The sequence below is a fragment of the Daphnia magna genome, linkage group LG1 (genome assembly GCF_020631705.1).
Source record: "Daphnia magna isolate NIES linkage group LG1, ASM2063170v1.1, whole genome shotgun sequence".
In the NCBI taxonomy this organism is placed as follows: Eukaryota; Metazoa; Arthropoda; class Branchiopoda; order Diplostraca; family Daphniidae; genus Daphnia; species Daphnia magna.
The window spans coordinates 266,472-290,223 of NC_059182.1; the positions used below are offsets into that span (position 1 = coordinate 266,472).

The 23,752-nt window shown below is 41.3% G+C and overlaps 5 protein-coding genes and 1 long non-coding RNA gene across 6 annotated transcripts; 4 read left to right on the plus strand and 2 right to left on the minus strand.

Moving 5' to 3' along the window:
• Window positions 1–1,710: 1,710 nt before the first annotated feature.
• LOC116919162 (translation initiation factor IF-2) lies at window positions 1,711–3,791 on the minus strand. Its single transcript, XM_045175463.1, is given in 6 exon segments — window positions 1,711–2,205; window positions 2,207–2,294; window positions 2,365–2,619; window positions 2,699–3,026; window positions 3,127–3,546; window positions 3,630–3,791. Coding segments are annotated over 6 exon segments (1,485 nt in total). The 5' UTR covers window positions 3,678–3,791; the 3' UTR covers window positions 1,711–1,859.
• Window positions 3,792–4,601: 810 nt separating this feature from the next.
• Window positions 4,602–6,510, minus strand: LOC116919265. Its single transcript, XM_032925231.2, has 4 exons — window positions 6,348–6,510; window positions 5,456–6,276; window positions 5,338–5,379; window positions 4,602–5,269 (listed from the first exon to the last, which is right to left on the minus strand). Exons 2-4 carry the CDS (start codon window positions 5,619–5,621, stop codon window positions 4,767–4,769), a joined length of 711 nt encoding a protein of 236 aa, XP_032781122.2. The 5' UTR covers window positions 5,622–6,276; window positions 6,348–6,510; the 3' UTR covers window positions 4,602–4,766.
• A 1,586-nt stretch (window positions 6,511–8,096) lies between these two features.
• Window positions 8,097–14,814, plus strand: LOC116921613. Its single transcript, XR_004393455.2, has 5 exons — window positions 8,097–8,111; window positions 8,235–8,756; window positions 8,822–13,233; window positions 14,242–14,632; window positions 14,741–14,814. It is a non-coding gene; the product is annotated as an uncharacterized LOC116921613 (long non-coding RNA).
• Window positions 14,815–15,825: 1,011 nt separating this feature from the next.
• On the plus strand, window positions 15,826–17,767 carry LOC123473822 (serine/threonine-protein kinase/endoribonuclease IRE1-like). Its single transcript, XM_045175243.1, has 5 exons — window positions 15,826–15,979; window positions 16,223–16,372; window positions 16,446–16,788; window positions 16,884–17,356; window positions 17,417–17,767. The coding sequence occupies exons 3-5, from the start codon at window positions 16,466–16,468 to the stop codon at window positions 17,563–17,565; spliced, it is 945 nt and encodes a 314-aa protein (XP_045031178.1). The 5' UTR covers window positions 15,826–15,979; window positions 16,223–16,372; window positions 16,446–16,465; the 3' UTR covers window positions 17,566–17,767.
• Window positions 17,746–20,147, plus strand: LOC123476136 (serine/threonine-protein kinase ATG1b-like). The gene is made up of 6 exons (XM_045179402.1): window positions 17,746–17,825; window positions 17,896–18,386; window positions 18,482–18,610; window positions 18,677–18,894; window positions 19,069–19,227; window positions 19,989–20,147. Exons 1-6 carry the CDS (start codon window positions 17,746–17,748, stop codon window positions 20,145–20,147), a joined length of 1,236 nt encoding a protein of 411 aa, XP_045035337.1.
• Window positions 20,148–20,786: 639 nt separating this feature from the next.
• Window positions 20,787–23,676, plus strand: LOC116927490. The gene has a single exon (XM_032934538.2). The coding sequence runs from the start codon at window positions 21,176–21,178 to the stop codon at window positions 23,672–23,674; it is 2,499 nt and encodes an 832-aa protein (XP_032790429.2). The 5' UTR covers window positions 20,787–21,175; the 3' UTR covers window positions 23,675–23,676.
• Window positions 23,677–23,752: the final 76 nt, after the last annotated feature.

The window sequence follows — 23,752 nt, forward strand, 5'->3', positions numbered from 1 at the left end:
TCGTCAAATGAGCTAAACGGGGTCCATTCGCCTGCGTCCGTCCCATTCACAGCCGTTGTTAGAACAGGTAGCCACAACGCAACCAGGGGCTGCCAGAAGTTGAAACCCTAGTACCAATTAGAAAGAATAAATCAATAAGTAGAAATGCTAATCGCTGCGTTATGTTGAATGCTTTTCTTTACCAGGCAGAAAACCAAACGAGGTAACATGTCGGAGTTGGCTGTTGTCTTTCTTCGCGCATTCGCATCCGGATGCATTGCGGCTATATTTCCTCACGTCCGCGCACGCCATCCATCGAAAAGAATGCGACAACGATGAAAGACCCGGTTTGTGGCGAAGAGGTGCGTTGGTAAAGTCGCGATAGTCAAATGTGTTCTGGACAAAGAACTAAACGTACCTGTTTAAATGTAGTGGAATGGGCTCCTACTTGAGCAACTAACTATAAAAGGAAATCAGGAAAAAAACAACCGTATTCGATAAAAGATGTCTACAAGATACTTGGCACAACGTCTATTTTTTTTTTTAATGTCATTGTGTCGGATGAGTTGGTCCTTTCAGGGGTTCTTCTTGTTCTTTTGTCTTTCAAAGCAAAACGAGCGTGGCTGAAAGGCACCTTCAAAAGTTCAGTGACATCACACAGCTGCCCTTTTCCATCACAATTTCTGGAATTAAAAAAAAAGACAAAATTTAAAGTCCCGAGCGTGAATCACAAGCTAGTCCGTACATCCAATTTCGTGAGTATTTTTTTAAAATCGAGACAACATGAAAGAATCAGTCAGAAAACGTTATCCAATTCTTACGTGTTAATTATGCAGCCTATTACGTTGATCCACACAATGGCAAATACGAAACCTACAATTAATGATTACACACGCATAGGAAGAGGAACCCAAATTGAGCACCTGCGGTTCAAGGAACTTTGAAGAACTTGCCCTTTGGCGCTTTGCCGGTTGCTTCGCTTAGATGGTTACACACATAGAAAAGGATGCACCTCTTTCCCTTTCTGTCTAACCAACTGAGAAAACAAACACATTTGAATAAAAGAGAGAAACAAAATAAAGGCAACATGCCCCACCTATAGATAATATGAGAAATGCAAGTCAATATACATCCAGCTTGGCTTTCCTACGTTGTTGTGGTCGTCAAGTCAAGCCAATTTCAGCTTCCAGGCTTCTAAGCAAACGTGCGAGTCAGTGACTCTTGTCGTGCTGCAGCTCTCCTTCAACATATACTTACCTGGCAGCCATAGAGGAACTAAGAGATGGCCAGAACGTGAATCCACTATCAGAATTCACGATGTAAGACTATGTCACGCTCTGCGATGGCCATGTTCAACGATGGAAAACAATCGTCGTCGTAAATTAGATCTGATCAACGAACAGGCAACGAAGCCAATCTTGATTTATTATGACGTACCATTTCAAAATCGAGACTGGATAAAATCAAAACAAAACTATTATATGACTATTTCGACTCGTGTCCTTAAGGCAGTCGGTGATTCACTCAACCAGCTATAAAGAGAGTAAATGACAAACAATTTCACGTTGGGTGAGTGAGAACAACAACCTGAAGGCGATGTGACCTTGAAGAGCTACCACAAATGAAAGTGTAATCATGGGTCGGCCATTTTTCTTTGTGCTGCGAGTATACTTAACATCCACCGTGATGGATGACGCACGATGCCGAGTGCATTTCTTATTGACTCGTCTCTGTGTGAAAAAGCTCCAAATGTATTTCCATTTTAAGAAAATGAACAACCAAAGGCAATTACCGAAATTCAAAGCCACGCTTCCTTTCCAACCATAAACAAAACAAAACCAAAAAAAAAAAATGAGAGAATATGATGCGTTAACGAATCGTCAAAAACGTATACAATAAAAATCAACAACACTCAGTTTCAATAGGGATATTGGTGGCCAACAGTCTGAGATTGATGTTTCAAGTGCATTGGCTGTTTCCGCTGGACAGCGACAGGTAGGGCTCGATAACGGCCGGCTGGTCGGACACCAGTCGGCTTGAGATTGCTGGTAAAGCTGTTGATAAATGACAGCAAACGGATCCTGCGGCTTCGCCTGTCCGACGAAACTCGGCTGGGCAACGACCACTTGACCATCATCCATGGACGGGGCAGATGCGCCCATCATGGCGGCTAGTTGTTCACGAGTGACTAGGATTCCGTACGGCCTTTGCTGTCCCTGGAATTGTAGGGACATTCAGACCCCAGAAAGGTCTGCCGTAACCGGATCCCAACGGCCTGTTGGGACGATGGCCAGAACCAGACGGACGGTATGGTCCTGAATGATCGTTCAAAATGTTCCGTTTAGTTCAAGTTTAAAGAGACTAGACATTCCTTCGAGGACATACCTCCAGGATAAACGCCTTGTTGGGGATAACCAGATGGGTATGATCCAGGATAGCCGCCTCCTGGATAACCTCCACCCGGATAACCTCCACCTGGATAACCTCCACCCGGATAACCTCCACCCGGATAACCTCCACCGGGATAACCTCCGTATTGAGGATAACCCCCACCTGGATAGCCACCTGGATGTCCAACTTGTTGAGGATATCCACCACCAGGGTAATTCCCTTGCTGGGGATAGCCGTAGTTTCCTTGCGCTGTTGAACATAGTAAAGATTGATTGAATGTGATCATTAAATGCGATGTGGTGGTGCAGCATAGGCCTATAAGTCTTACTGGGATAGCCTCCGACAGCTCCGCCAATCAAACTGCCGATGATTCCTCCCACTTGGCTGCCGCTTTGTTTGTCCGCGTTGGACGTTTGCTTGACTTGTTGTTGTTTGTCTTCTTCGTTGCCAACTTTGTCCAGTTGCTGCCTGATCAGGTATTCAGTCACTTGAGTCCGCAACTCGTCCGAAAGGCCGTCCATGTCGACAAACTGATTTCCGTTTCCATCATCGACAGCCATGCGAGCCAACACTTGGGCCAGTTCATCGTCAGAAGGTTGGCCACCGTCCGCCGATTGTCCGCCTTCGCCAAGCTGCTCTTGCTGGGCCTGCTGGAACTGTTCGTTCAACTGCCTCATGACCTTCTTCTTTGACCTCCGGTGGCAGTTGATCCGAATCGACAATGAAAGGTCCAGCATCGGCAAGCGCTGGATCGACCAATGACTGGCCGCCTTGCTGCTGCTCTTGGATTTGCTGGAGGACTTCTTGCTCGCGCAAAAGCATCAGGGCCAGCTGGCCCTGTTGCTCTTCAGTCAGCTGGACATTTTCGTTGGCCGGATCTTTGCGATCCGCATTCTGTGGCGATCCTTTTTCCACCTCGAACACGACAACCGATTGATCTTTGACGACCTGATCGGGACGTGGTTGTTGCTGTTCCAGCTTGTTGCCCGCCTGCTGTTGATGGAGGGCTTCCACCACTTGCTGCTGGACTTCTCGTGGCAAATCGTCGAATTGGAAAATCTGAGAATTGGCGTTGTTGCTGATTGTGATCGGCTGCTTGTTGGCCGTTACGACGGTCGAATCGAACGCACCGGACGCCACGTCCAAACCGGTTGCAACTTGCATCGCCACCAGCAACTTTAGAACGTTAAAAAGAAACCAGTTTTTTTAAATTGTTGTCTCGGCTGAAATGAATGTGAAAGAAATGAATAATCAATTACCGTGACGAAGAGGAGAGCCACTCTTCCGTTGCTGCAAATGGCTGCCATTTTTGTATCAACTGAATATGTTTCCAGGAACAAGCCGAGTTGGTTACTCGACTAGTTACAGCAAACGTATGGCCACTCTACTCGCCAAATTGTCCTTTATATACACGTGTACGTGAACACCGACTACCCACACACACACAGAGACACACACAAAGAATAGGATACACCTTTTCCTTTTCACGGCCAGTTAAGGTGGGCACACGGCTGGGGGTAGGAGGAGGGAACGAAAGAAAAGAATAAAAACCCTAACCAAGAACCGAAGAAGAAAGAGGATGGCTATAACAGATAAGGAAGAGAGAAAAAGGAAGAAAACTTGATTGCTCAGAAAAGATGTGAACGTGCTGGTTAAAGGAATATAACAAGAGACCCAAAGGTATTTATAGAAAAGAAGTCGATTCAAAATGATGTGTTTCAACCTGAATACGTTCGTTTGTTCTTTGTTGTGCCTGTTGTTGTAACTGTTGATATCGTGCGTCACGTTTCCCAACTAACAAATCGTTTCCGAGGAAAACTGGTTTGAGGCAGCGGCCATTCACCCATCGGCTGGTTCTCTCCTTTTCGTAAAGTGGCCGTTCATTCCCTAATTTACATGTATGACGCTCGTACCGTTCAAAATGCGTATTCAATTGGAAAGGATGACAATCAAAGACTAATTGAAAAAAAGAAAAAGCCTTCATCATTTCATGTTTTAAAAAAACTCACCTTGACTTCTGAAAGGATCGCACTCACATTTTTCAATTTTCACATCCAACAACACGAAATCTCCTGTATCCCGTCGTGCAGTTCAAAGTTGCACGACGGGTTCATGTTTCTCGTGAGGCAGCGGAACCATTTCCGTTGCTCATTCAAATCCTTTTTAGGGACATTTAAAAAAAAATAAAAGAAGAATCTCTTTGACGAGACATGTATACAAATAACCTTGAATTGCATTTAGAAACCGGTATTTATATTATTGTCGTTGCACACAACTTGAGCCCTTTAATCAATCAAACCCCAACAACATTCAGTTCGTATATCCTGGCCAAAAATAAATAACTGGTGATGCAGCAACACCCTCCACCTTGTTACAAGGTCCATCGTCTAAATGATTCAATAACGACGGAACTTGTAATTGACGTAGGGCCTCGGCTGCTGGGCGGCCAAATCTGCCGGATGAATGCGGGGCACCTGCGCGTATCTCGAACCCACCGCTTGAGCCTGCGATTCGTAGAGTTGGCGGTAATAGGCGTAGTAGGCGGCTAATGGATTAGGCTGGTCTTCGGGCTTCAGATACTCGACGTAATCGATTGGCACAGCTGAAAAGCCGGCCACCGGTCCGCCAATCGTGCGGTGAGGCAAAGGTTTTGTTGCGACGGATCCATCGTACAATTGGGGAAATGGTTCGCGAGCAATCAACGAACTTTGCAGGACGTAGGGCTGGATGCCATACGAGGCGGGATGGAAACCTCCAAGGGCGGCGGAGGGATAAGCCGCTAGTCCGGAATAAGGTCGGAAACTGCCGTGGTACTGATTTCCACCTGGATAGCCTCCGTATTGAGGCTGAACTCCGTACGGGGGGTATCTGGAAGGAAAGGCGGGTCTTTGCGGATAGGCTATCATCAATGAAGAATCGATTAGTTATACAGCATTTACGATAGGAAATGTGAACTGCGATTCATACCGTAAGGTGACAAGCGTTGAGGGTAATAACCGGCTGCTGGCCCTTTTCGAAGAATCAAAATGAACGAGAAATATTAGAATTTCTACGTCTACACAGAGATGCAAATTTTTTTTCATACCTGGATAATCTTCGAGATATCCCTGAAGCAAACTACTCAACAGTTCATCGATTTGGCTGTCAGTTTGCTTGTTCAAAAGGCTGGCAAAACTGGCCTCTTGGGCTTTCACCTTCTCTGCGTGCTGTTGCAATTTCAACTGGTCTAGCACTTCCTTTTGCTCGTCCATCGTTTGCTGCTTGGTCAAGTATTCAGATCACCTGGAGTTTGAGCGCGGCCGGCAGTTCCTCCAAATCGATGTACTGGTTGCCCACGTCATCCTCGACAGCCATGCGGGTGAGCAGTTCGGCGATTCCGGCCGCCAATTCCGGATCGAAAGATTCATTCTCCGGTGTCGGTACGTAATCGCTTTTCACTTGAACACCTGGATGTCCTTTGACTGTCTGCTGTTTTTGCTGTTGTTTCTTCTCCTGGGAGAGGCGGTACTGGGTGTTCAATTGCCTCATAATTTCCTCTCGGACGTCGGGTGGCAATTGCTGGGCGTTGACCACAAATGGACCGTCTCCCTGGATGTGGTGTCCAGCATCCACTTCGGCTTTTTTGGCGTCTTCCGCCGATTTGGTTGCGTCGACGTTCAATTTCTGAGGTGCGTCGGCCGACGTCTGCGGCACGGGCTCGACAACCTTTTCTTTTTGAACGAGCTCGACGGTTTTCTCTTTCTGGACAGGCACGGCCGTTTTCTGCTGGACCTTAGCGGGCACAGGATCGGATGCAACAACTTGCGGAGCCTTGACGGCCTTAACTTCCGGCTCAGTCTTGACGACAGAAGCGACCGGACGGCCTTTAACGCTTGCGCTGGCCGATAATTGTACAACCAAAAGCAGCTGGAAATGTAAGGCGAAAGAGCTGATTGAAAATCAATTCGATTTGCGTGAAATTAAGGCAAGAATGATACCGTGAAAACAGCCGCAACTCTTGCCAAGGCGTTGGTCATCTTTCCCCGCGATTCGTTTGAGCCGTTCGTTCGTGAGCAGCACTTGATGACCTCTGAGAGAGAGAGGACTTGTTTGGTTGATTCCTCGACTAGTTGGCGCAAACGTATGACCGCTCTTCTCGCATATTGTCCTTCCTTTATATGTACGCAGCCTTTTGTGTTTCACAGGGGGCACGAGACGAAAATGGGAGGCAAAGAGTTGAGTGGGAGGAGTAGTTGGCTATCAACTTGACGAACGTTTCGATCGCCGCAGAGATTTCGATTGTTGCATCAAACCGGTTCGACCGCTCTCTGAACCGCGCAATGCACATCTACTGCAACGATAAGAACAACAAAAATATGGCTGCCTCTTTTGCTTTCGACTTCGATTCATACCTATACGATCATTACACATAGAAACTGGTTTGTGTTTAGTTTTCTATCAAACTGTCAGCAATGGTCGGCGTTGTTTCTCAAGATTGACTGTTTTCAAAATGAGAAACATCAAAACCTGATTTGGTTGATGAACTCGGTGATGTGTGTGGCCATTGACCAGGGCACATGAGCTTCGTTTCTCGGAGCAACGAGTAGCCAAGATGGCACAACAAACGAATGATATAACAAGAAAGCAAATATAGTTGATATAAGTAACTGGCCTTGATGCAGCCACAGCACGATAATTCACGTGATCTACGTCCTTGAATCGGAATTTTTTATTTCGGGACCATCAAAACAGTGGAAAACTAGTTCACTGTGTACAATTCGGTGCGGCGTCATGGTCCCAAGTTTCAATCCCTTTGCAAAAGAAATTTCAAAAAAAAGAACAGATGCGAACATCAAGAAAATTAAGTATGACCATGCAATAACAGTTTAGACGGCTATTGACCTGCCCCCCGTCCGCACGCTCCTAAAAGTCCATCCCTCCGTATCCATCTGTCTTCCCCTTTCTGCTGTATTTCTGTGTTTCTAAATCTTGTTTCTCCCCAAAATGTCTGGTTGCACACACACGGAGATGCTAAACAAAAAAAAACAAAAAAGAAACAAGTCCGTGACCGACGCCGTTGGGGTAAAACGACGAGTCACGCGCAGCCAAACACCAACAGCACAAACAGAAAATTGTTTAGATTTTTTTTTAGTTTTTTTCAAGCAAACAATCTCCTGAATCCGCCAGCATTTCCAGGTATTTCATTAAAAGTTGAGTTTGACTTTGTTCTATAGAGAATTCATTCGTATTTCAATGTTTCTGCTTTATGTAGTCTCTTAATGGTTGTTATATACTCCCCACTAATTTAGCAATCAACAACTTTAGTGCCCTTGATTCATTGAATTCAATCGCATTTGACATCCTTGTACGGGAAGAACTGCTTCGGGAGTTCTTCCGACTCCCTCACGATATTCAAGGTCACAATAGTTTACGTTGCTATAGTTACTGTTATTATTCTACTAACTTCATATATATCCGTATACTACCGGTACTGACCGCTATAATCGTTAACTCAGGTAGTGATTTTTAGGACTGAATTTGCGGCTAATAATTATATCGGAACCGCAAGTGGCGCGGTATTACCCCGTTGCCATGGCAACTCGTTTAGAGCGAGACATGTCCATTACCAACCCCCTAGCCGTTTTTCTAGAGGTTGACGAAGGTCGGATGGTTTCACCTTCACCGTCGGTTGTTGCCACTATCCGTTCGGGAATCAGCTCTGGCGACGCTAAGTAGCAACTACGGGGTGATGGGTCCAGCAGGTAAATCTACAAACGTGATTGATTGGGTGTAGTCTGTGACTATTCGAAATGATTGTCGCATTCATCACTTTTAAGACACTTGATCAGTCAAAGAAAAAAATTAATCTTGGAGGTCTTTTATAGATGGATAACAAATGGACAACTCAAAGGTGGGCAGCAAAATGTCAAGATTTTCAAAAAAGGAAGAACGTATAAACAAACAGGTGAATCCCCTTGGATAGCCAAAGGTGACATTTCCAATAGCCAAGCGTGTGATTCTTATTTTTGTTTCTCTCTCTCTCTATCACGATGGCCTTCGAACTGCATTTAGCAGCGCCAAACGCAAATTGCAATTATATTATTTCACGCTCCGCTTAAAGTCAGACCATATATTTTCTCGTTTTCTGAAGGGGATTGTTTTCAAGATCAGTTGACGCCAGAGGCTTATTCAGATTTATTCTTCCACGTATAGCCTTGGAGAAAACGAAATCTGTTGAATACGATGCGGACTGTGTTGTTGGCCGTTTGAGTTGCAATCAGGACGCCGGTTGGAGAAATAGATTGCAAGCCATTGAAGTGTATTGTTTATCTCGAGATGCTTCCATTCTCGTGTTCACCCGTGAACATGGAAGAGTGCAAAGGAAGAAAAGCCATTACAACTAAAAGGTACAAAATATTCAAATTAGTTTTGCGCCATCACCACTCCAAATGCAAATATTCTTCTCAAAAAGAAAACAAAACACTCGACAGACTTAGCAGGAATGGCTATCAGTTGAACTATTAGAATCAAACGATGTCCACCTTCTTTGTTCCTATAGTCTGACCATGGAACACTGCCGGTTCGACGGCCTAGCCCGCAGCCTTGTGGTGTTCTATACGATGTAGAAAAGCATTTCGAGAGCGTGCAATTGTTAAAATAGCTACGACGCAGTGTATTATAATCATATGATTTATACGATCTACAACAATAAAACAGTTTGCTGTAGTCCAGCTGATAACACGTTGTCGGTCATTAAATACGTTTATTGACAAGGACCAGGACACCTTTAATTTAATTTGTATAATTTAATGAAGGGAGCCGTTTTTTTCTTTAATTATTATTATTTGAGTTTTTTTGTGCATGGGCGAAAAAGGCATTCCCCGTTATGTGTAGCGGGTGATTCCTACCTTGTTTGAATAAATCTGCATAGTAATCCCCTCGGCATCTTGGCTGCATTCCATAACGACTTTTGGTGCTGATGAACTAACTAAAATCAAAGTGCAAATACCCAGCATGCCAAATTCGCCAGCGACATTCAATTGACTTTGGGGTGATGTCTGATTGCGATCGTCATTCTCTCGCATTCATTAGTGCGCGTTTCCATTGTCAAAGGAAGTCTCACGAATAACAACATGCAGTCGCAATTTTTAATGTTTATATTTTCAGTCTCAGCCAAAGAGCGAAGCAATCTGACGATAAAAATGCGTGGGATAGAAATTCGCCATAGTTTTGAAGAAGAAAAAACAACCACAGTTGTAATGACAAAGTAACTGGTGTGAAGGGTGGAATGGAGTCGGCTAAATCAGACAACGCAATTCGAGTTCGTTCGTGACTTTCATTCGACTTTCAGACTCTGGCGTTTTGTAAATGTAAAATACTTTACTTATATTCCCATCAATTGTAATTGCTCGATCCATCATTATATAAACATTGCTGGCGTGTCGTGAAACAAAACCCGTTCTTTTGATTCGCTGTTGAACTGGTTGTGTGTTTGGAACTCGATCTGGCGAGCGTTCACCTGACCATCAACGAAGGAATGAGAAACAAAAGAAATTGTTTGCAAGCACAGAATATCGATAGACTTGCGTGATTGAATGCCGCAAATTCACCTTCCGTTCTAATATCTACATGACAACGTATGACAAACATATTGAACATTACTAAGTCTCCACGTATGTACTTGCGTAACAATGACAGCTGTTTCTAGTTCCTGTTTCCAGACTCCAAAGTGGGGCTTTTCGAATCATGGTTTGCGTGTGTATCTCTACAAAAACGATTGTTAACTGTATCCTTTTATTTTATTTTTTAAATGTAAATTATGACAAACAAAATATTTTCCCGGATAACTTCATTTTTGCATTTATTGTGGGACTAGAATCGATTGTTTACGACAGAGTTTCATCTTGAACTGTGTAGTACTGTACATTGTGAGGGAACTTCGTCTAGAATGCCGAAGGGAAACAAAAACTGAAAAAAACCAACAAGACACCTGTAAACGTCCTGAGTGTTAATTCACTGACTTTTTAAAATTGTCCTAAATTTGAAAAGCAGTTGTCAAATGTTTCACAGTACACATCAACAGGTGTGTGTGTGTGTAATGAATCCTGCACAAAATGCAAAACAGTTTTTTTAAAGCCATCTGTGGACAACATATCTAGATTATTACATATTTAATTATATTCAAGTCTAGACACGTTGTGCCATCTGTGGACCACAACATATTTATATTATTGTGTATATTTAATCATTTACTTTTCAAATTGAGGTAGAATGGATATTTCAAGTCTAGACACGATTTTTCCATAAATATCCGACCCTTCCAAGTGGCGGGAAAAGCTGTGTGTCGCTATTGTGTTTGCAAAGGGTTGTTTTCTAACCCCCTCCCTCTCACTTTCTAAAAAGAAAACGATGTTTTTCTCCATGTCGCTGCAGTAATGTTAACCTTGAACAAAAATTGCAGTGGTACTAGCAGTTTCCCGCCAATCGGAGACGAGTGTACAAAGCAAGACAATGTATAGAAAAGACTTGTGCGATTGGATGCCATATTTGATCAAACTCACCCTGTTACACGTTGGATCAGATGACGTGTACACGTCACTCCACTTCCCGGGAACGAGGGTAGTTTCTTCATCATTGGCAGTCGACCTCGCGCGATTCTTCGTAGTTTGACCGCTGTAATGAGAGAAGCACGAGACCTGCTGTTGCCAAAGCAACGACGTAAGATTCTTTGCCGAGGAGCTTCATCCCGAACGTTGTCCACTGTGTGCGATCTTTGCCACATAAAACTGAACCAACCCGTTTGTTGTTTTCGCTGTTTCAAACTGGTTGGGTGATGGACCTCTTTCTTGTTCGATGCGGACGTTCATCCAACGATGAAACACTTTGGTCAACAGCGACAACTGAGATTCAACCAAATCGCTGATCAAACGACAAGAAAAGAAAAAGAATTTTCAGCTTCGAGTTGGGAAATTTTATTGGCAAAAAAGCGATCGCAGAAATCGATGTAACACAATGAGTAATTCAACAACCGTTTAAGTGGACAAGATAATACGTGTAGATTATGAAGATGTCGTTGGTTCGTTGAACAAGGCGCCCGGCGCCATTAGCCACCTTACGTTTTCTAAACGAACAATGAAAGGCAATCGCTGGCGTTGTTTTCAATCGATAGGTTTTTTTCGATCCAAAATCGATTGAACAACATCACAATCGTTTTATTCCTGTTGGTTGGCGAAGTCGATTTCGCCGCCGCTGGCCGGACTGGAATCGGCGGAGGGAGCAACGCCGGCCTCAGCGACCGCAGTGCCGTTGGACTTTTGTCCTTCACGCCATCCTAGGTAATTGCTGCCGTAACCACTTTCTGTAGATAATGGCCGAAATTAGCAAAATAAGGAAATCGTTAACAATCAAGTCATTCAAGTATGAAAGAAACATGTTTCAAGGCTCGATTAATTTTTAACCTGAAAAAAGAATGGCACAGAGGACGCTGCCATTTTGTTTTTACATACCAATGCTAAGGCTGTTGTATCCCGAGTTTCCATACGCGACATGTCCTCCGCCAACGTTGTCCCCGTACAGTCCCGTATTGTATCCAGTGTTCGTTCCGTATCCAGTGTTCGTTCCAAATCCGGTGTTTCCGTATCCAGTATTGATTCCAGTATTTGTTCCGTATCCAGTGTTCGTTCCGTATCCAGCGTTAGTTCCGTAGCCAACGTTAGTTCCGTATCCAGCGTTAGTTCCGTATCCAGCGTTAGTTCCATGTCCAGTGTTCGTTCCAAAGCCGGTATTGGTTGCATAACCCGCGTTCGATCCGTAACCCGTGTTTATTCCGGAACCCGTACCGTAGCCTGTGCTGCCGTAGCCGGTGTTGCCGTATCCGGTATTGCCGTGGCCGGTATTGCCGTAGCCGCTGTGACCGTATCCCGCGTTACCACCGAAAGCTATGCAACACATATGATTTTAATAACATTGTTCACCTTATTGTTAACTGATTTCCACGAAAAAGATCAAACTTACTTCCTCCGTGGTTGATGTTTTGCCCGTATCCGGCACTGGCTCCCGGAGTATGGTAACCACTTCCGCCAAATCCTGATACAAACCCAACAGCAATGCCAACCCATTATTTAAAAATTTCGTTTTATCAATTCTTGATCACAAGTCTCAAGAGTTTTATCGTAAATGATTACCACCGGCAGCGTTGTTGGCGTGGTAGCCAGCGTTTTGGTGGCCAAGCTGTTGCTGCATGGTCAGACTGCTACTTTGCTGCTGATGAATGCTGCTCTGTTGTTGATAAACTGTACTGCTCTGTAATTGACCTATCCACCCCCGAAAATGTTTTGTTTTCAAAATTCAATTGTTCATTTAAATTAGATTCTCTCATTACCTGCTTGGTGGCCATAATTGGGACGGTATCGCTCGTCAACCTTTTCACCTTCAGCCAATTCGGATGGGGCGGCTGCTGGATTGGCCAGCTCGTCCACAGGTGCCACAGCATCCAATACCTCCGGTGAGACAACAATGGGAGCCTCTTCTTCAGGGTACGGCATGGCAACAGCCAACGCCAACATCAATAACTATCGATACAACATGTTGAATGAAAATTGAAACAAACCAACATCAAACGTGAGACATTTCAAATCAGAAATGAAATTGGAAAATAACAAAAAGTAAAATGAAAATGACTTACCGTTAAAATGAAGCGAAACATTTTTTCCCTAGGATTATGGAGAGCTTCTCTTCCGGCGGATGATGTGATCGCTTGGACGGTTCGTGTGCGGATGTGTCCTACTCGCTTTGGATGGTGCCGTATTTATAGTCAAACCGACTGTACCGAGCCATGTGAACAAAGCAACAGCGTCAGCATACGAAGGTCGATGCGGCGTATAGGTAAGAAGAACTTAATGACCTGTGTGTGTGTGTGTGTGTGTGTGTGTGTGTGTGTGTGTGCGTGTGAAGAATAAGGAAAACGACCGAAGCTATGGGAAAAACCCAACACCTTTTGTGGGGTGTTATGCTGCCTATCGAGCAAAGTACGCACTAAAAAAAAGAGGGGGGGGGGGGAGGAGAGACCGAATCCATGCACTTATGCTCGTAAAAAAGGAAAAAAAAACATCTTGAGGTGTTGGTGTACCTGGGCTGATTTGTGGGGGAATGGCCATCACGTTACACGTGATGGCCCGAGGAATTGATAGATCGGTCATGTGAGCCGGGTTTTCCTCCATGATGACATCAACAACATCGATATCATTATCGATTATCAAACAATCCATGCGAAACACAAGTGAATGAAACAGCAAACCCTCAGCAAAATCTTTGGCAGCGGATGTTCGCATGAGCAAAACAACCACATCCGCTTCTCTGCCAACGCAATGAAAACTAAATCCAATTGTTTTACATGTTAAAATTCAATTGAGGAAGACTGAAGATTATTGGCTTCCGAGAACGCTTTCCTACGCTTTGCGAGAACATACGGAACGAGTATAAGGAAATTCTTGGTAGCGTTTACAACAACTAATAGATCCCGGCTATTTCTTTTTTGTCGATCGATTATGTTGTGATGCCGGTAAAAGGAAATCTAACATAAAGCTCCATTCAAATCTCGTCCGCCTAGCCTATAGATTGAAGCTGAGACCACATGTGCTGTACCCTGCTGTACTGTACTTTTAAAGCGAAAATATAGCGCAAGCAAGAAACGCATCCCACGTACTTTGTCAACACCTGTTCAAATCGAAAGATGGGTCATGCATGACTCATTTGCCAGATTTTGGACATGATCTCATCAAATGCACTATATGTATACGGCCAGATACGTATCTACGCATCTATAGAGGCTGGGAATAGAATCACTTATTGGCATGGACAAATTATATCGATATGCTCCAACAATTTTGACAGGTGTGTTCCAATGCGTTCATTGGATATCTCCCTCAAACAGGAATAACATGATGCACACGTTCATGTAGTATCAGACTTGGGAGACATTTGTCAACATTGAATCAAGGACGCAGCTGATTGAAAAGAATACTGCGCACCCGCTTAAACGAAATTAACGCAAAGCAATTGGAAAAATATCCTTGAGTGGCTTGTGTCAATACAAAATGCAATTATCAGCAACACCTTGTTTCACCTTTCTAATGGACACGCGTCTGCGGCAAAGCAAACGTGAACGGGGTATAAAATGACGTCCGATGAGATGGAAAAGGGACATCGAGCTTCATCGCTGACTTCGATAGGCCATTCATTTCCAACGAGTGCTCTCACGAAAATGCGTTTCATCATCCAGCTGGTAAGTCTCTCTTAAAAAATGTATTACGATTAGATTCACAAGATGGCTATTGAAATGATTGATAAATGTTCAATCGAGCCACTTCTGTTTTCGCTTTGTGATCACAAGGTACTGCTCGTCACTATTTGTGCGGCCCTTTATTCTCGAGTTGACGCAGACCCGGTAGACAACGATCATCAAGGTGATTTCTTTCTCTTTTATATTACGATACAGCAATGAGACGAAACTAACAAGACGTTTCCCGGTTAGCTACAATGTTTGTGAGAGGCATCCTCAGTGACTTGCAAGAAGAACTTGATAAAGGACCATGCGATCCCAGGAAGTTCGACAAGTGCTTTGCAAAATGCTTTAACAAATTGCCGTTGCTTCAATGCAGGGATCATTGCCTACTAAATGGATGCTAAGGTAAGACGATTCTATCAAATGTTGTGCTATTCAATTTTGCCGTTAACAGAACACATCGGTGAACTAATTGGAATCTTGTCTCATTTCTGCCCGATATGGATCTGGACACCGCCTAGACGCTGAACACATGTTTCTTCCGTTTAAGGGCAGAACAACCCTCAGCGTCCTCTACTGTCTTGTTTTTAAGTGGCTAATACACATAGAATAGAAGCATTTAATCAAATTGTTTTCCCTAATTTCATGAATCAGTTCGAATGTCTGGTATTTCCCGCACAGCTTCGAAAGACGTAGAGATTATTTATTCCGCGGTTTAACAGATTGCCATGGACGCGGGATTCTATCACTAACGAATGCAGCTATTGGCTTACCTTACCTATTTTCTTCCCAATCTCATCTTGAAAAAAATACAAATATTTTATATTTTTAAATTCGTACACTCAAATTACGAGTCGACAACCCTCCGAAGTTATCAACAAATCTACTTATCTTTTACTTGCCCTATCCCAAAACAAACAAGACAATGGAAATGTCTTATTTGTATTCCAGAATCTCATGATCGTGTCTCGTTTTTGCTATTAGATATTTTACGAGATTTTGTGGCGTTTTGTAAAAAGTACTACTGATACCTAAATCATCGATTTGATGTTTTCCTGTTGGAACAAAAAAAAATGTTGAATTGAAATGGGAGGAAAGGAAACTTTGTCAACCAATTAAGAAAAATGTTGTAGCCGTAAGTCATAGAAAAAAAAAAGCAAGTTATTATTTTCAGTGGTTGCCCAATGGTTTTGCAGGTCGAGACTAGCACGAGAAAAAGATAACGTTATCTACCTGAATTTAGACTACCTTGCGATAAACAATATAAGTGAAACGGGGCGTTGGTCGCGTCACTTTGTTTAAATCTATCAAAGGTAACTAAAGTAATTACCACTGCTTCGTAACCAGGTAAATCTTTGAGTTTATGTGAATTTGATGCATAGCAATTTAGTTAAACTTTTTTTTCTATGGGATCTAATAAGAACATGATTTTTTTTCAATTGTTTCAGTTACTATGATTTTTTTATGACTTTTTTGTTACAGCTCGTAAATAATTGAATTGCCATATTTTCAATGGCATTGTAATTGATATATAAAGCAAATTTCTAAACAATTCAAGATTTTAAGCTCTTGTCATTATTTATCATGTAGGATACGAGCTTGTTTAGGGGAGAGGGTAGTCTAAAGCAAAACAGGACCACGGCTGATGGCGACAGGGACTGCCCCACAGTCCTGCGTGTTGGGCATGTAGTCAGTTGGGACCTCCTCTTCAACATTAACAGCCGTTATCCTCTTTGTAAAGTAGGGAGATGGGGGAGGGGGTTCGTAATTACAATACGAAGTGACATTTTTTAAATTTCGTTTTTCTCTTTAGTATCTACCAGTTCTGAAAAGATGACAGATGCTGAACAACCGAAACCAGTCGAGGATTTTCTCTTTAAAGGGAAAAGATTGGATTGCAAAAAAAAGATTTTCGGTAAAGGTTTTTTCTTGTTTGACGGATATTGGAAGGAAAATGAAAATGCAGGTGCTGAAAAGGAACGCGTGAAATCGAAAACTTCTTATCTAATAAAAGAAGTTGCGGTAAGAAGAATTAAAAATGAAGACTGCCTTGATGGGTGGAAAGATGTGGCCGACAAGCTCGTCAAGGGCAACCTGAATCACAATAATATCCTACGAGTTTTCGGTTATGAGGAGGACGTGGCCAATGGATGGAGGTTTTTATTTTATTTTATATTTATTTATATTCACATTAATGGCTAAGGAATGAGCAGTCAAAAATAAAGGCATCTCATTTTCATTTGTGGTCCAGGTATTTTGCCCTAGAACCATACAGTGCCACGTTATACGAATATTGCAATGGCAAGTACAAGGGAGCCATGCCAAATGAATCGCAAGTTCTTTATCAAATTACCAACGGCGTCAACTATCTGCATGGCAAAGGAATTGTACATGGCGATTTAAATCCGTTAAACGTCGTCATTGCTGCCCAGTCCCTTCCTGTGCGCATGAAAATTTCAGATTTTGGATGGAGCAAATTCAGTTATAGCAAACAGCTGTTGGAAATAAAAAACCTTTCCTCTGAAGTGAAACTCTGTATGAGAAAGTATTGGACACTGTCAGAGGAAACTAACTCGCTGGAAGGCATCGAAGACGCCACCGAAGATGTCATTGCAGCTGGATGCATTTTGTTTTATTATCTAAAGTGTGGCAAACACCTTTTTGGTAATGACTTTGAGTCAATCTTGATAAACCTCAAGGAAAAGAATTCAGTCAATTTAGAAAGTAAGTTTGCATACATTCGCCGCATTTACGACTCTAAATTGTCTTTTTTTGTTCATTGAGATTTGGGTAAAAAACACTTTGCTTACGAGCCCATCAAAAATATGATAAATCCCCCACGAAAAGGATTCAATTGGTTACAAGTAGCAAATGAGGAATTTAAAGAAGCCCTTTCACGCAAGTCAAGAATTTCCGTTTCGTGTATAGTTTAAGTAATCATTTTCTAAAATGTAATTAATTTTTTGATTAAATTTGCAGTCCAAGTCAACACCAGCAAACTACTTGGTAGTGGATTTTTTGGACAAGTGTTCGAGGGAAAATTTAACGGCGATCCCGTTGCAGTCAAACAAATGCCAACGACAACAGTTGAAAAAGAAATTATTCAAAGAGAAATGAGTACACACATAGAATTGAGTCACGTCAATGTGGTGAAACTCTGGCACGTCGCTGATTCTGCCGACAATAGCTCCACGTAAAATGGCCATCTAATTTCATTTTCAAAATTTATTTGAATTAAACAATTTGTTGAAACCTCTGGACAGGCATCTGGCTTTGGAATTGTGTGCCGGGACATTGATGGATTATTGCGAAAAGAAATACAGCGGACCGAAATTGCCGCCAGACGAATTGGTCCTTTATCAAATCGCCAATGGATTGCATTACATCCACTCGAGAAATTTGGTGCATCGCGATATTAAACCGGAAAACATCCTCATTTCAATGACGTCGCCCGTTCAAATGAAAGTCTCTGATTTGTCGTTTGTTAAGAAAACACACCAAGATATTTTTTCGCAGAGTAAAATCAGAGGAACTCTTCTCTGGATGGCACCTGAGAGACTTAAGGTTTTAATTGACACTGAAAACAAGTCTGCCGAGCTCCCAGATGGAACAATCAAAAGTGACACGTTTTCATCCGGATGTGTTTTTTTCTATTTCCTGACGCGTGGTAAACATCCATTTGGGAAGAACCAAGCCATTGTTCCAGGTAACATTTTAAAAAACAAACAGGAGGAACTCGTCAGCTACAAGCAAAGTAAGTCATTCCGATAGATATTTCTTTACGTCATTTAATTTAGCAAAGATTTCACTCTTTTTCTAAAATCCACATAATTAAAATGTTTGAAAAAGATTTGGCGGCAGACGAGGTAAACGGAAAAATCCTTGCTGGTTTGATTGAGAAAATGATTCAATTTAAAGAAGAAGAAAGAATTGGATCGCCTGAGGTCATCAAACAACTCGCCGCATTGTACGGAATGGGTAAAAACTCAACCGCTTAATTTGAAAATGAATTGATTATGGCGATTCTTTTATTTCTTTTTTTAGACAAAAGCAAATGTCAATTGAGCCCCGTTGATGTGTCGTTAGGTGGGAAGTACAGCATCAGTTCCCACCCCACTGAGCTGATCCTTGCATGTGCCAATGAGAAAAAGTTAATATTTTACACTGCCGAAAATTTGGCTATTCCGTTTTCCAATTGGAGAAAGAAGAAAGAAGAAGTCACATTTCAACATCTAACCTTCGTTCAGCCGCTTGAGTGGAATGTAAGTCAATAATGGACTGACTATTTATCCCTGATTTCGTACGGAAACATAGTCCCCTAACAACATCTGAATTTGATCTGGTTGTTACGGATAAATGTAAAACGAAATCAAGGACAGACAGAAATAATTTATCCGTACAACTAAGAGAAAATATAACGTGAAATCTTGAATTAGATTAACGGGACACGACTAGCTGCTGGATTTCGTGACGATACTCTCGTCGTATGGAGTTACCCAGAGTGCGAAATCCTCTTTCAAAAGAAATTTTCGGATTGTTTCACTGAAATAAATTGGAATTCAACCAGGCCTAACTTATTTGCTGCTTATCATAAGGTAAGTTACAATGTCAGTTTTGATTGGTCCATCAATAAACTTGGGTTCATCTTCATGTCAGTTATTTGTCCTTTACTTTATTTATTTATTTTTTGCTAAATGCTTTAAATTTACTTGACGTCCATTCAAAAATAGTTGAAATGTATTGGATACTTTCATTAACATCGTCGCTATTCTGAATGGGTAAAAAAGAAACTGTTACAGTCAAAGCATTTAGATTTGATGTTTTAAATTAACGATTCATTCCTCAAATTAAAAATTGAATTCTCCATTTACATAAAGTGAACGTGCGGAGATGTCAGTTCAGCAAAGTCAAAACTGCGCCTTTTTATGCCCATCGTTCGTCAATTTATTTCTACGTTTGGCCAATTTATTTTCTTTTTCTTCACCATTCTTCATCCAGTGGCGAAATCAAGTTTTCGTATGTGATTCATCCATTGGCGACGTGATCACCACAATTGACAGTGCAGTCGTTGAGGCTATGAAGTGGATCTCTGAAAATCGAATCGCCGTCTCTTCTTGGAATGGAACAATCAAAATTTTTGATATGGTAGAAAACAATTTGACAACAACTCGACTCGTGAAAGAATTCACACATGAATATTGTTATTATCTGGAATGGAATGAAAGGACCCAATATTTGGCCAGTGGTGGGGATAACGAAATCAATGTAAATAATTTGTTTATTGACGTAATGGAATGAAATAGAGGAAATTGAATTTTGTTTTTCCTATTCGATTTGTCTCTTTTCTTCTTGGCAGATTTGGTCTATGGACGACGACAAGCCAATTTATAGCCTGGAGTTTCCACTAAAGAACATCGGGAGTGAATTTGCTTGGCGCTTGTGCACAGGAGATGGGGAAGAAGAGGGCGGAATCGAAATGGCAAGGAAATCAGCCAAAAACTTCATTTTTGCTTAGTAAGTAATTTAAAACTTAAATTCAAGTTCTACCAAATTGTTTGTTTGACTGAAGGCCTTTTAAAGTGCACGTCTATTCTTTTCAACGCGAATCACCCGATGAATCGTTGCGACTGAATTAAAAACTATTAGCCACGGGGGCAGGGATTCGAACACATTTTTTTCTGAAATTAGTAAATTCAACTTGAAGTTTAACGAACGCAGTGTCATTCGATAGCGGATGCCAAGCGAAAGGCATACAGGAAAATAAATTTAAGTAAAAATTCAATCAAATGAATTGGCGAATCCAATGCGTTTCCCCGTTAGTCTTGTAAAGGAACCTGACAGACTTTCCAGCTGGTCTACCATCTGCCAAAGTTAAATATCAATAAAGAAAAGTAAGCAGCTCAAGGAGGGGAAATGTCTGCAATTAAAAAGGAATCCGGATGAAGAGATAGGCATTTTTTAATTAAAAAAAAAAAAAAAAAATGCTTTGTGAATTGGTGTAAAATCCATGTCCGATGTTTTTGTTTTCAGTTCCGATATCCTCTGATGGGTTTCTTTATGTCATTTAGTGTTTCGATGAATGACGTTTTTATTTGGAATCCTCTGGAAAGTGAACAACAGCCGCGATGTCTTTCCGAAGACATACTCTCTAAGAAATATGTCGGAAAAATATTTCGAGATTGTATCTCGGTATATTTTTTCCTAATTTTACCGACATATTTCTCGGATTTCCCGCAATTTTTAGCGCCAAAACCACCACAGTCGTGGTTTTCTTTAACCAAGAGTCAAATCCGACAAGTTATCTCGGGATTTGTTTGGAGGTAGAGACGCTTATGAGTTTCCTTGGAAGGGGGGGGGGGTGGCATCCATAACAAAGAAATAAAAGAATAAGTACCACCAGACCATGGCCTTGGATTGCAAAAAAATTCGTGGTCGCATGTTTGTTAAGGGTAGGCTACATGGGCAATAAGTCAGTTATACTTGGCTACCCACGTCATTCTAACGTTTACAAGTTAAGTTATAATAGAGTTATTGTTTATCATCATGTTTAACTGCCCCGTGTGTAAGAAAAATGTGGAAGTTGGTTCGCGTTTAGATGTTGGGAGACATATGCGAATGCATATTCGTACGCTTGATTATCCAGTGTCTTTCCCAATACGGTGTTGCCAACAGAGATGTCATTCTATTTACTCTTCCTTGGATGCGTTTGTGAAACATATGGATAAAAAGCATAGCGGACAATATAGCAATATTGCTCCCGTAGCTAATGACTGCGATAACCTTGACGGCTACGTCCCCGAAGGGGATAATGGAGACCATGAAATGCAAGAAATGCCGCATCCGAGTGACATTGAATCAGATAAGTGTTATAGCAATGAGGCTATGAAATTAATACTGTGTTTAGTTAGTAAAAGCTCGGTGACATTTAATTGCGTGACTGAAGTGCTTGCAATTTTTGATAATTACCTGCAATCTACACTTGCCAACATACACAACAAATTAGAGCAAATTGAAAATGCCTATCATACCCCTACTTTGTCCATTGTACTAGACGAAATCAATAAATCAAGGCAATGCATTTCTTCTCTTAACACCGATTACAAAATAAAGAATTCAATAACTCAACATAATTTGTTTATAAATCCCATAGAGATTGTGCTGGGTGAAAGAGAGGAAGTGCATTTGCAGGATGGGGCCTCAATCAATAATGTCACTGTTAAAGATAAAGCTTACTACGTTCCCATTTTCAGTATTATAAGAAATTTGTTGTCTGACGAAAAATTTGCAACACATATTTTCAATGAAAAATTGTTTCGCAAAACAGCTGACGGAGTATATTCAAATTATTGTGATTCTACTAAGTTCAAGCAACACGGTCTCTTTTCCGACAAAACTAAAATTAGTTTGAGAATTCAATTGTTTTATGATGGCATGGGAACAACAAATCCTCTTCGTGGCCATGCATCAATTCACAGTGTTGGTGTATTTTATATTACTTTTGAAAATGTACATGAGAAGTACAGCTTTAATTTTCAAAAAGTACATCTCCTTGCTATGATTAATACTTTAGATGTTAAAACGTATGGTTTCGATGTTATTTTAAGAAAAATTACTGATGACATTAAAATTCTTGAAACTACAGGAATTCCCGTAGAAATAAAAAATAAAGGAACAGTGCAAATATTTGGATCGATAAGTCAGTTTTGTGGGGACAGTCTCGCAACAAACGAAGTATTTGGACTTGTGGAAAATTTTAGTAGGACGGAATACTGTTGCGCGATTTGTTACGGTAATATCCAGGAACGAAGTACATACTTTTGGGAATCCGCGTTTCGTTTACGTAACAAAGAGTTGCACAAGGACGACTTAGAAATGCTGCATTCTGATGATGAATTACTTCATGTTCGGGGTGTTAAAAAAAACAGCGTCTTAAACGAACTAAAATTTTTCCATACGTCAACAAATCGTACCGCTGACATCATGCACTTATTGCCTGAGGGAATCTTACCTCTTGTATCTGGGAATATTTTACATGAATTTATTACTATCCGGAAAGTTATGTCATTGACTGATTTAAATAGAAAAATTCGATGGGTTTTTGCTTGCCTCAAAGTAGACAAAGGTAATACGCCCCCTGAACTGAACAGCCTCAAGCCACCGGGGAAAGGGTTATCACCTAAACTTACCGCTAATGAAATGCTTTGTCTTTTTAGGTATTTACCTGTTATCCTTGGGCCATTTATCCCTACGGGCGACAAGTTTTGGGCTTTGTTTGTTCAGTTGCAAATGCTTGTAGACATCGCATATGCTCCTAAACTTACAGACGTGATATTAGATTACTTTGAAGAACTTTATGAAGATCACATGTTGTTGTATAAAGAACTTTATCCTGAAATCGCGGTTAAACCCAAGCAGCACTTTTTGGTCCATTTTAAAACAATTGTTAAAGAAAATGGACCTACCCGTAACCTTTCTTGTTTGAAATATGAACTACGAAACGGATTTTTTAAACGTTTGAGCCATGTCGTTTGTAATTTCAAAAATATTAGCAAAACCTTGACCACTCGAAATCAATATACAACCCTTGCTCACTCTATTATAGGAGATATCTTACGCGACGAGTTTGTTTTCTCAGGTCAACAAAAAACATGCGTTTTACAGTCAATTGAATCCTCAAAAATCGTAGCCCAAAAACTTAACATACCATTAACCACGACTGTTGACATTGTAAAACACGTTGATTATTATGGCGTAACTTATTCAGTAGGAAATATAGTCGTTATTAGTAAAGAAAATTTTGAATTAAAATTTGGTGAAGTACAGTCTATTATTCGAGAAAAGAAGCAATGCGTTATATTGGTCCAAAAATTTGAAACTGTTGGTTTTAATTCACACTTGCACGTATTTAAGGTAAAAAGACCAACAACTACTGAACTTATTTGCATTCATTTCACTGAACTTTTTGATTACCATCCTTTGGACCTCTATTATAGTATATCTGACGATAATTACTACGTCAGATTGAAATATCACCTCTTTTAAAAACAACCGTATGAAAAATAATTTAAATCCATTTTATGACTCACATTAATTTTAATATACTCCATTAAACACGTTTAG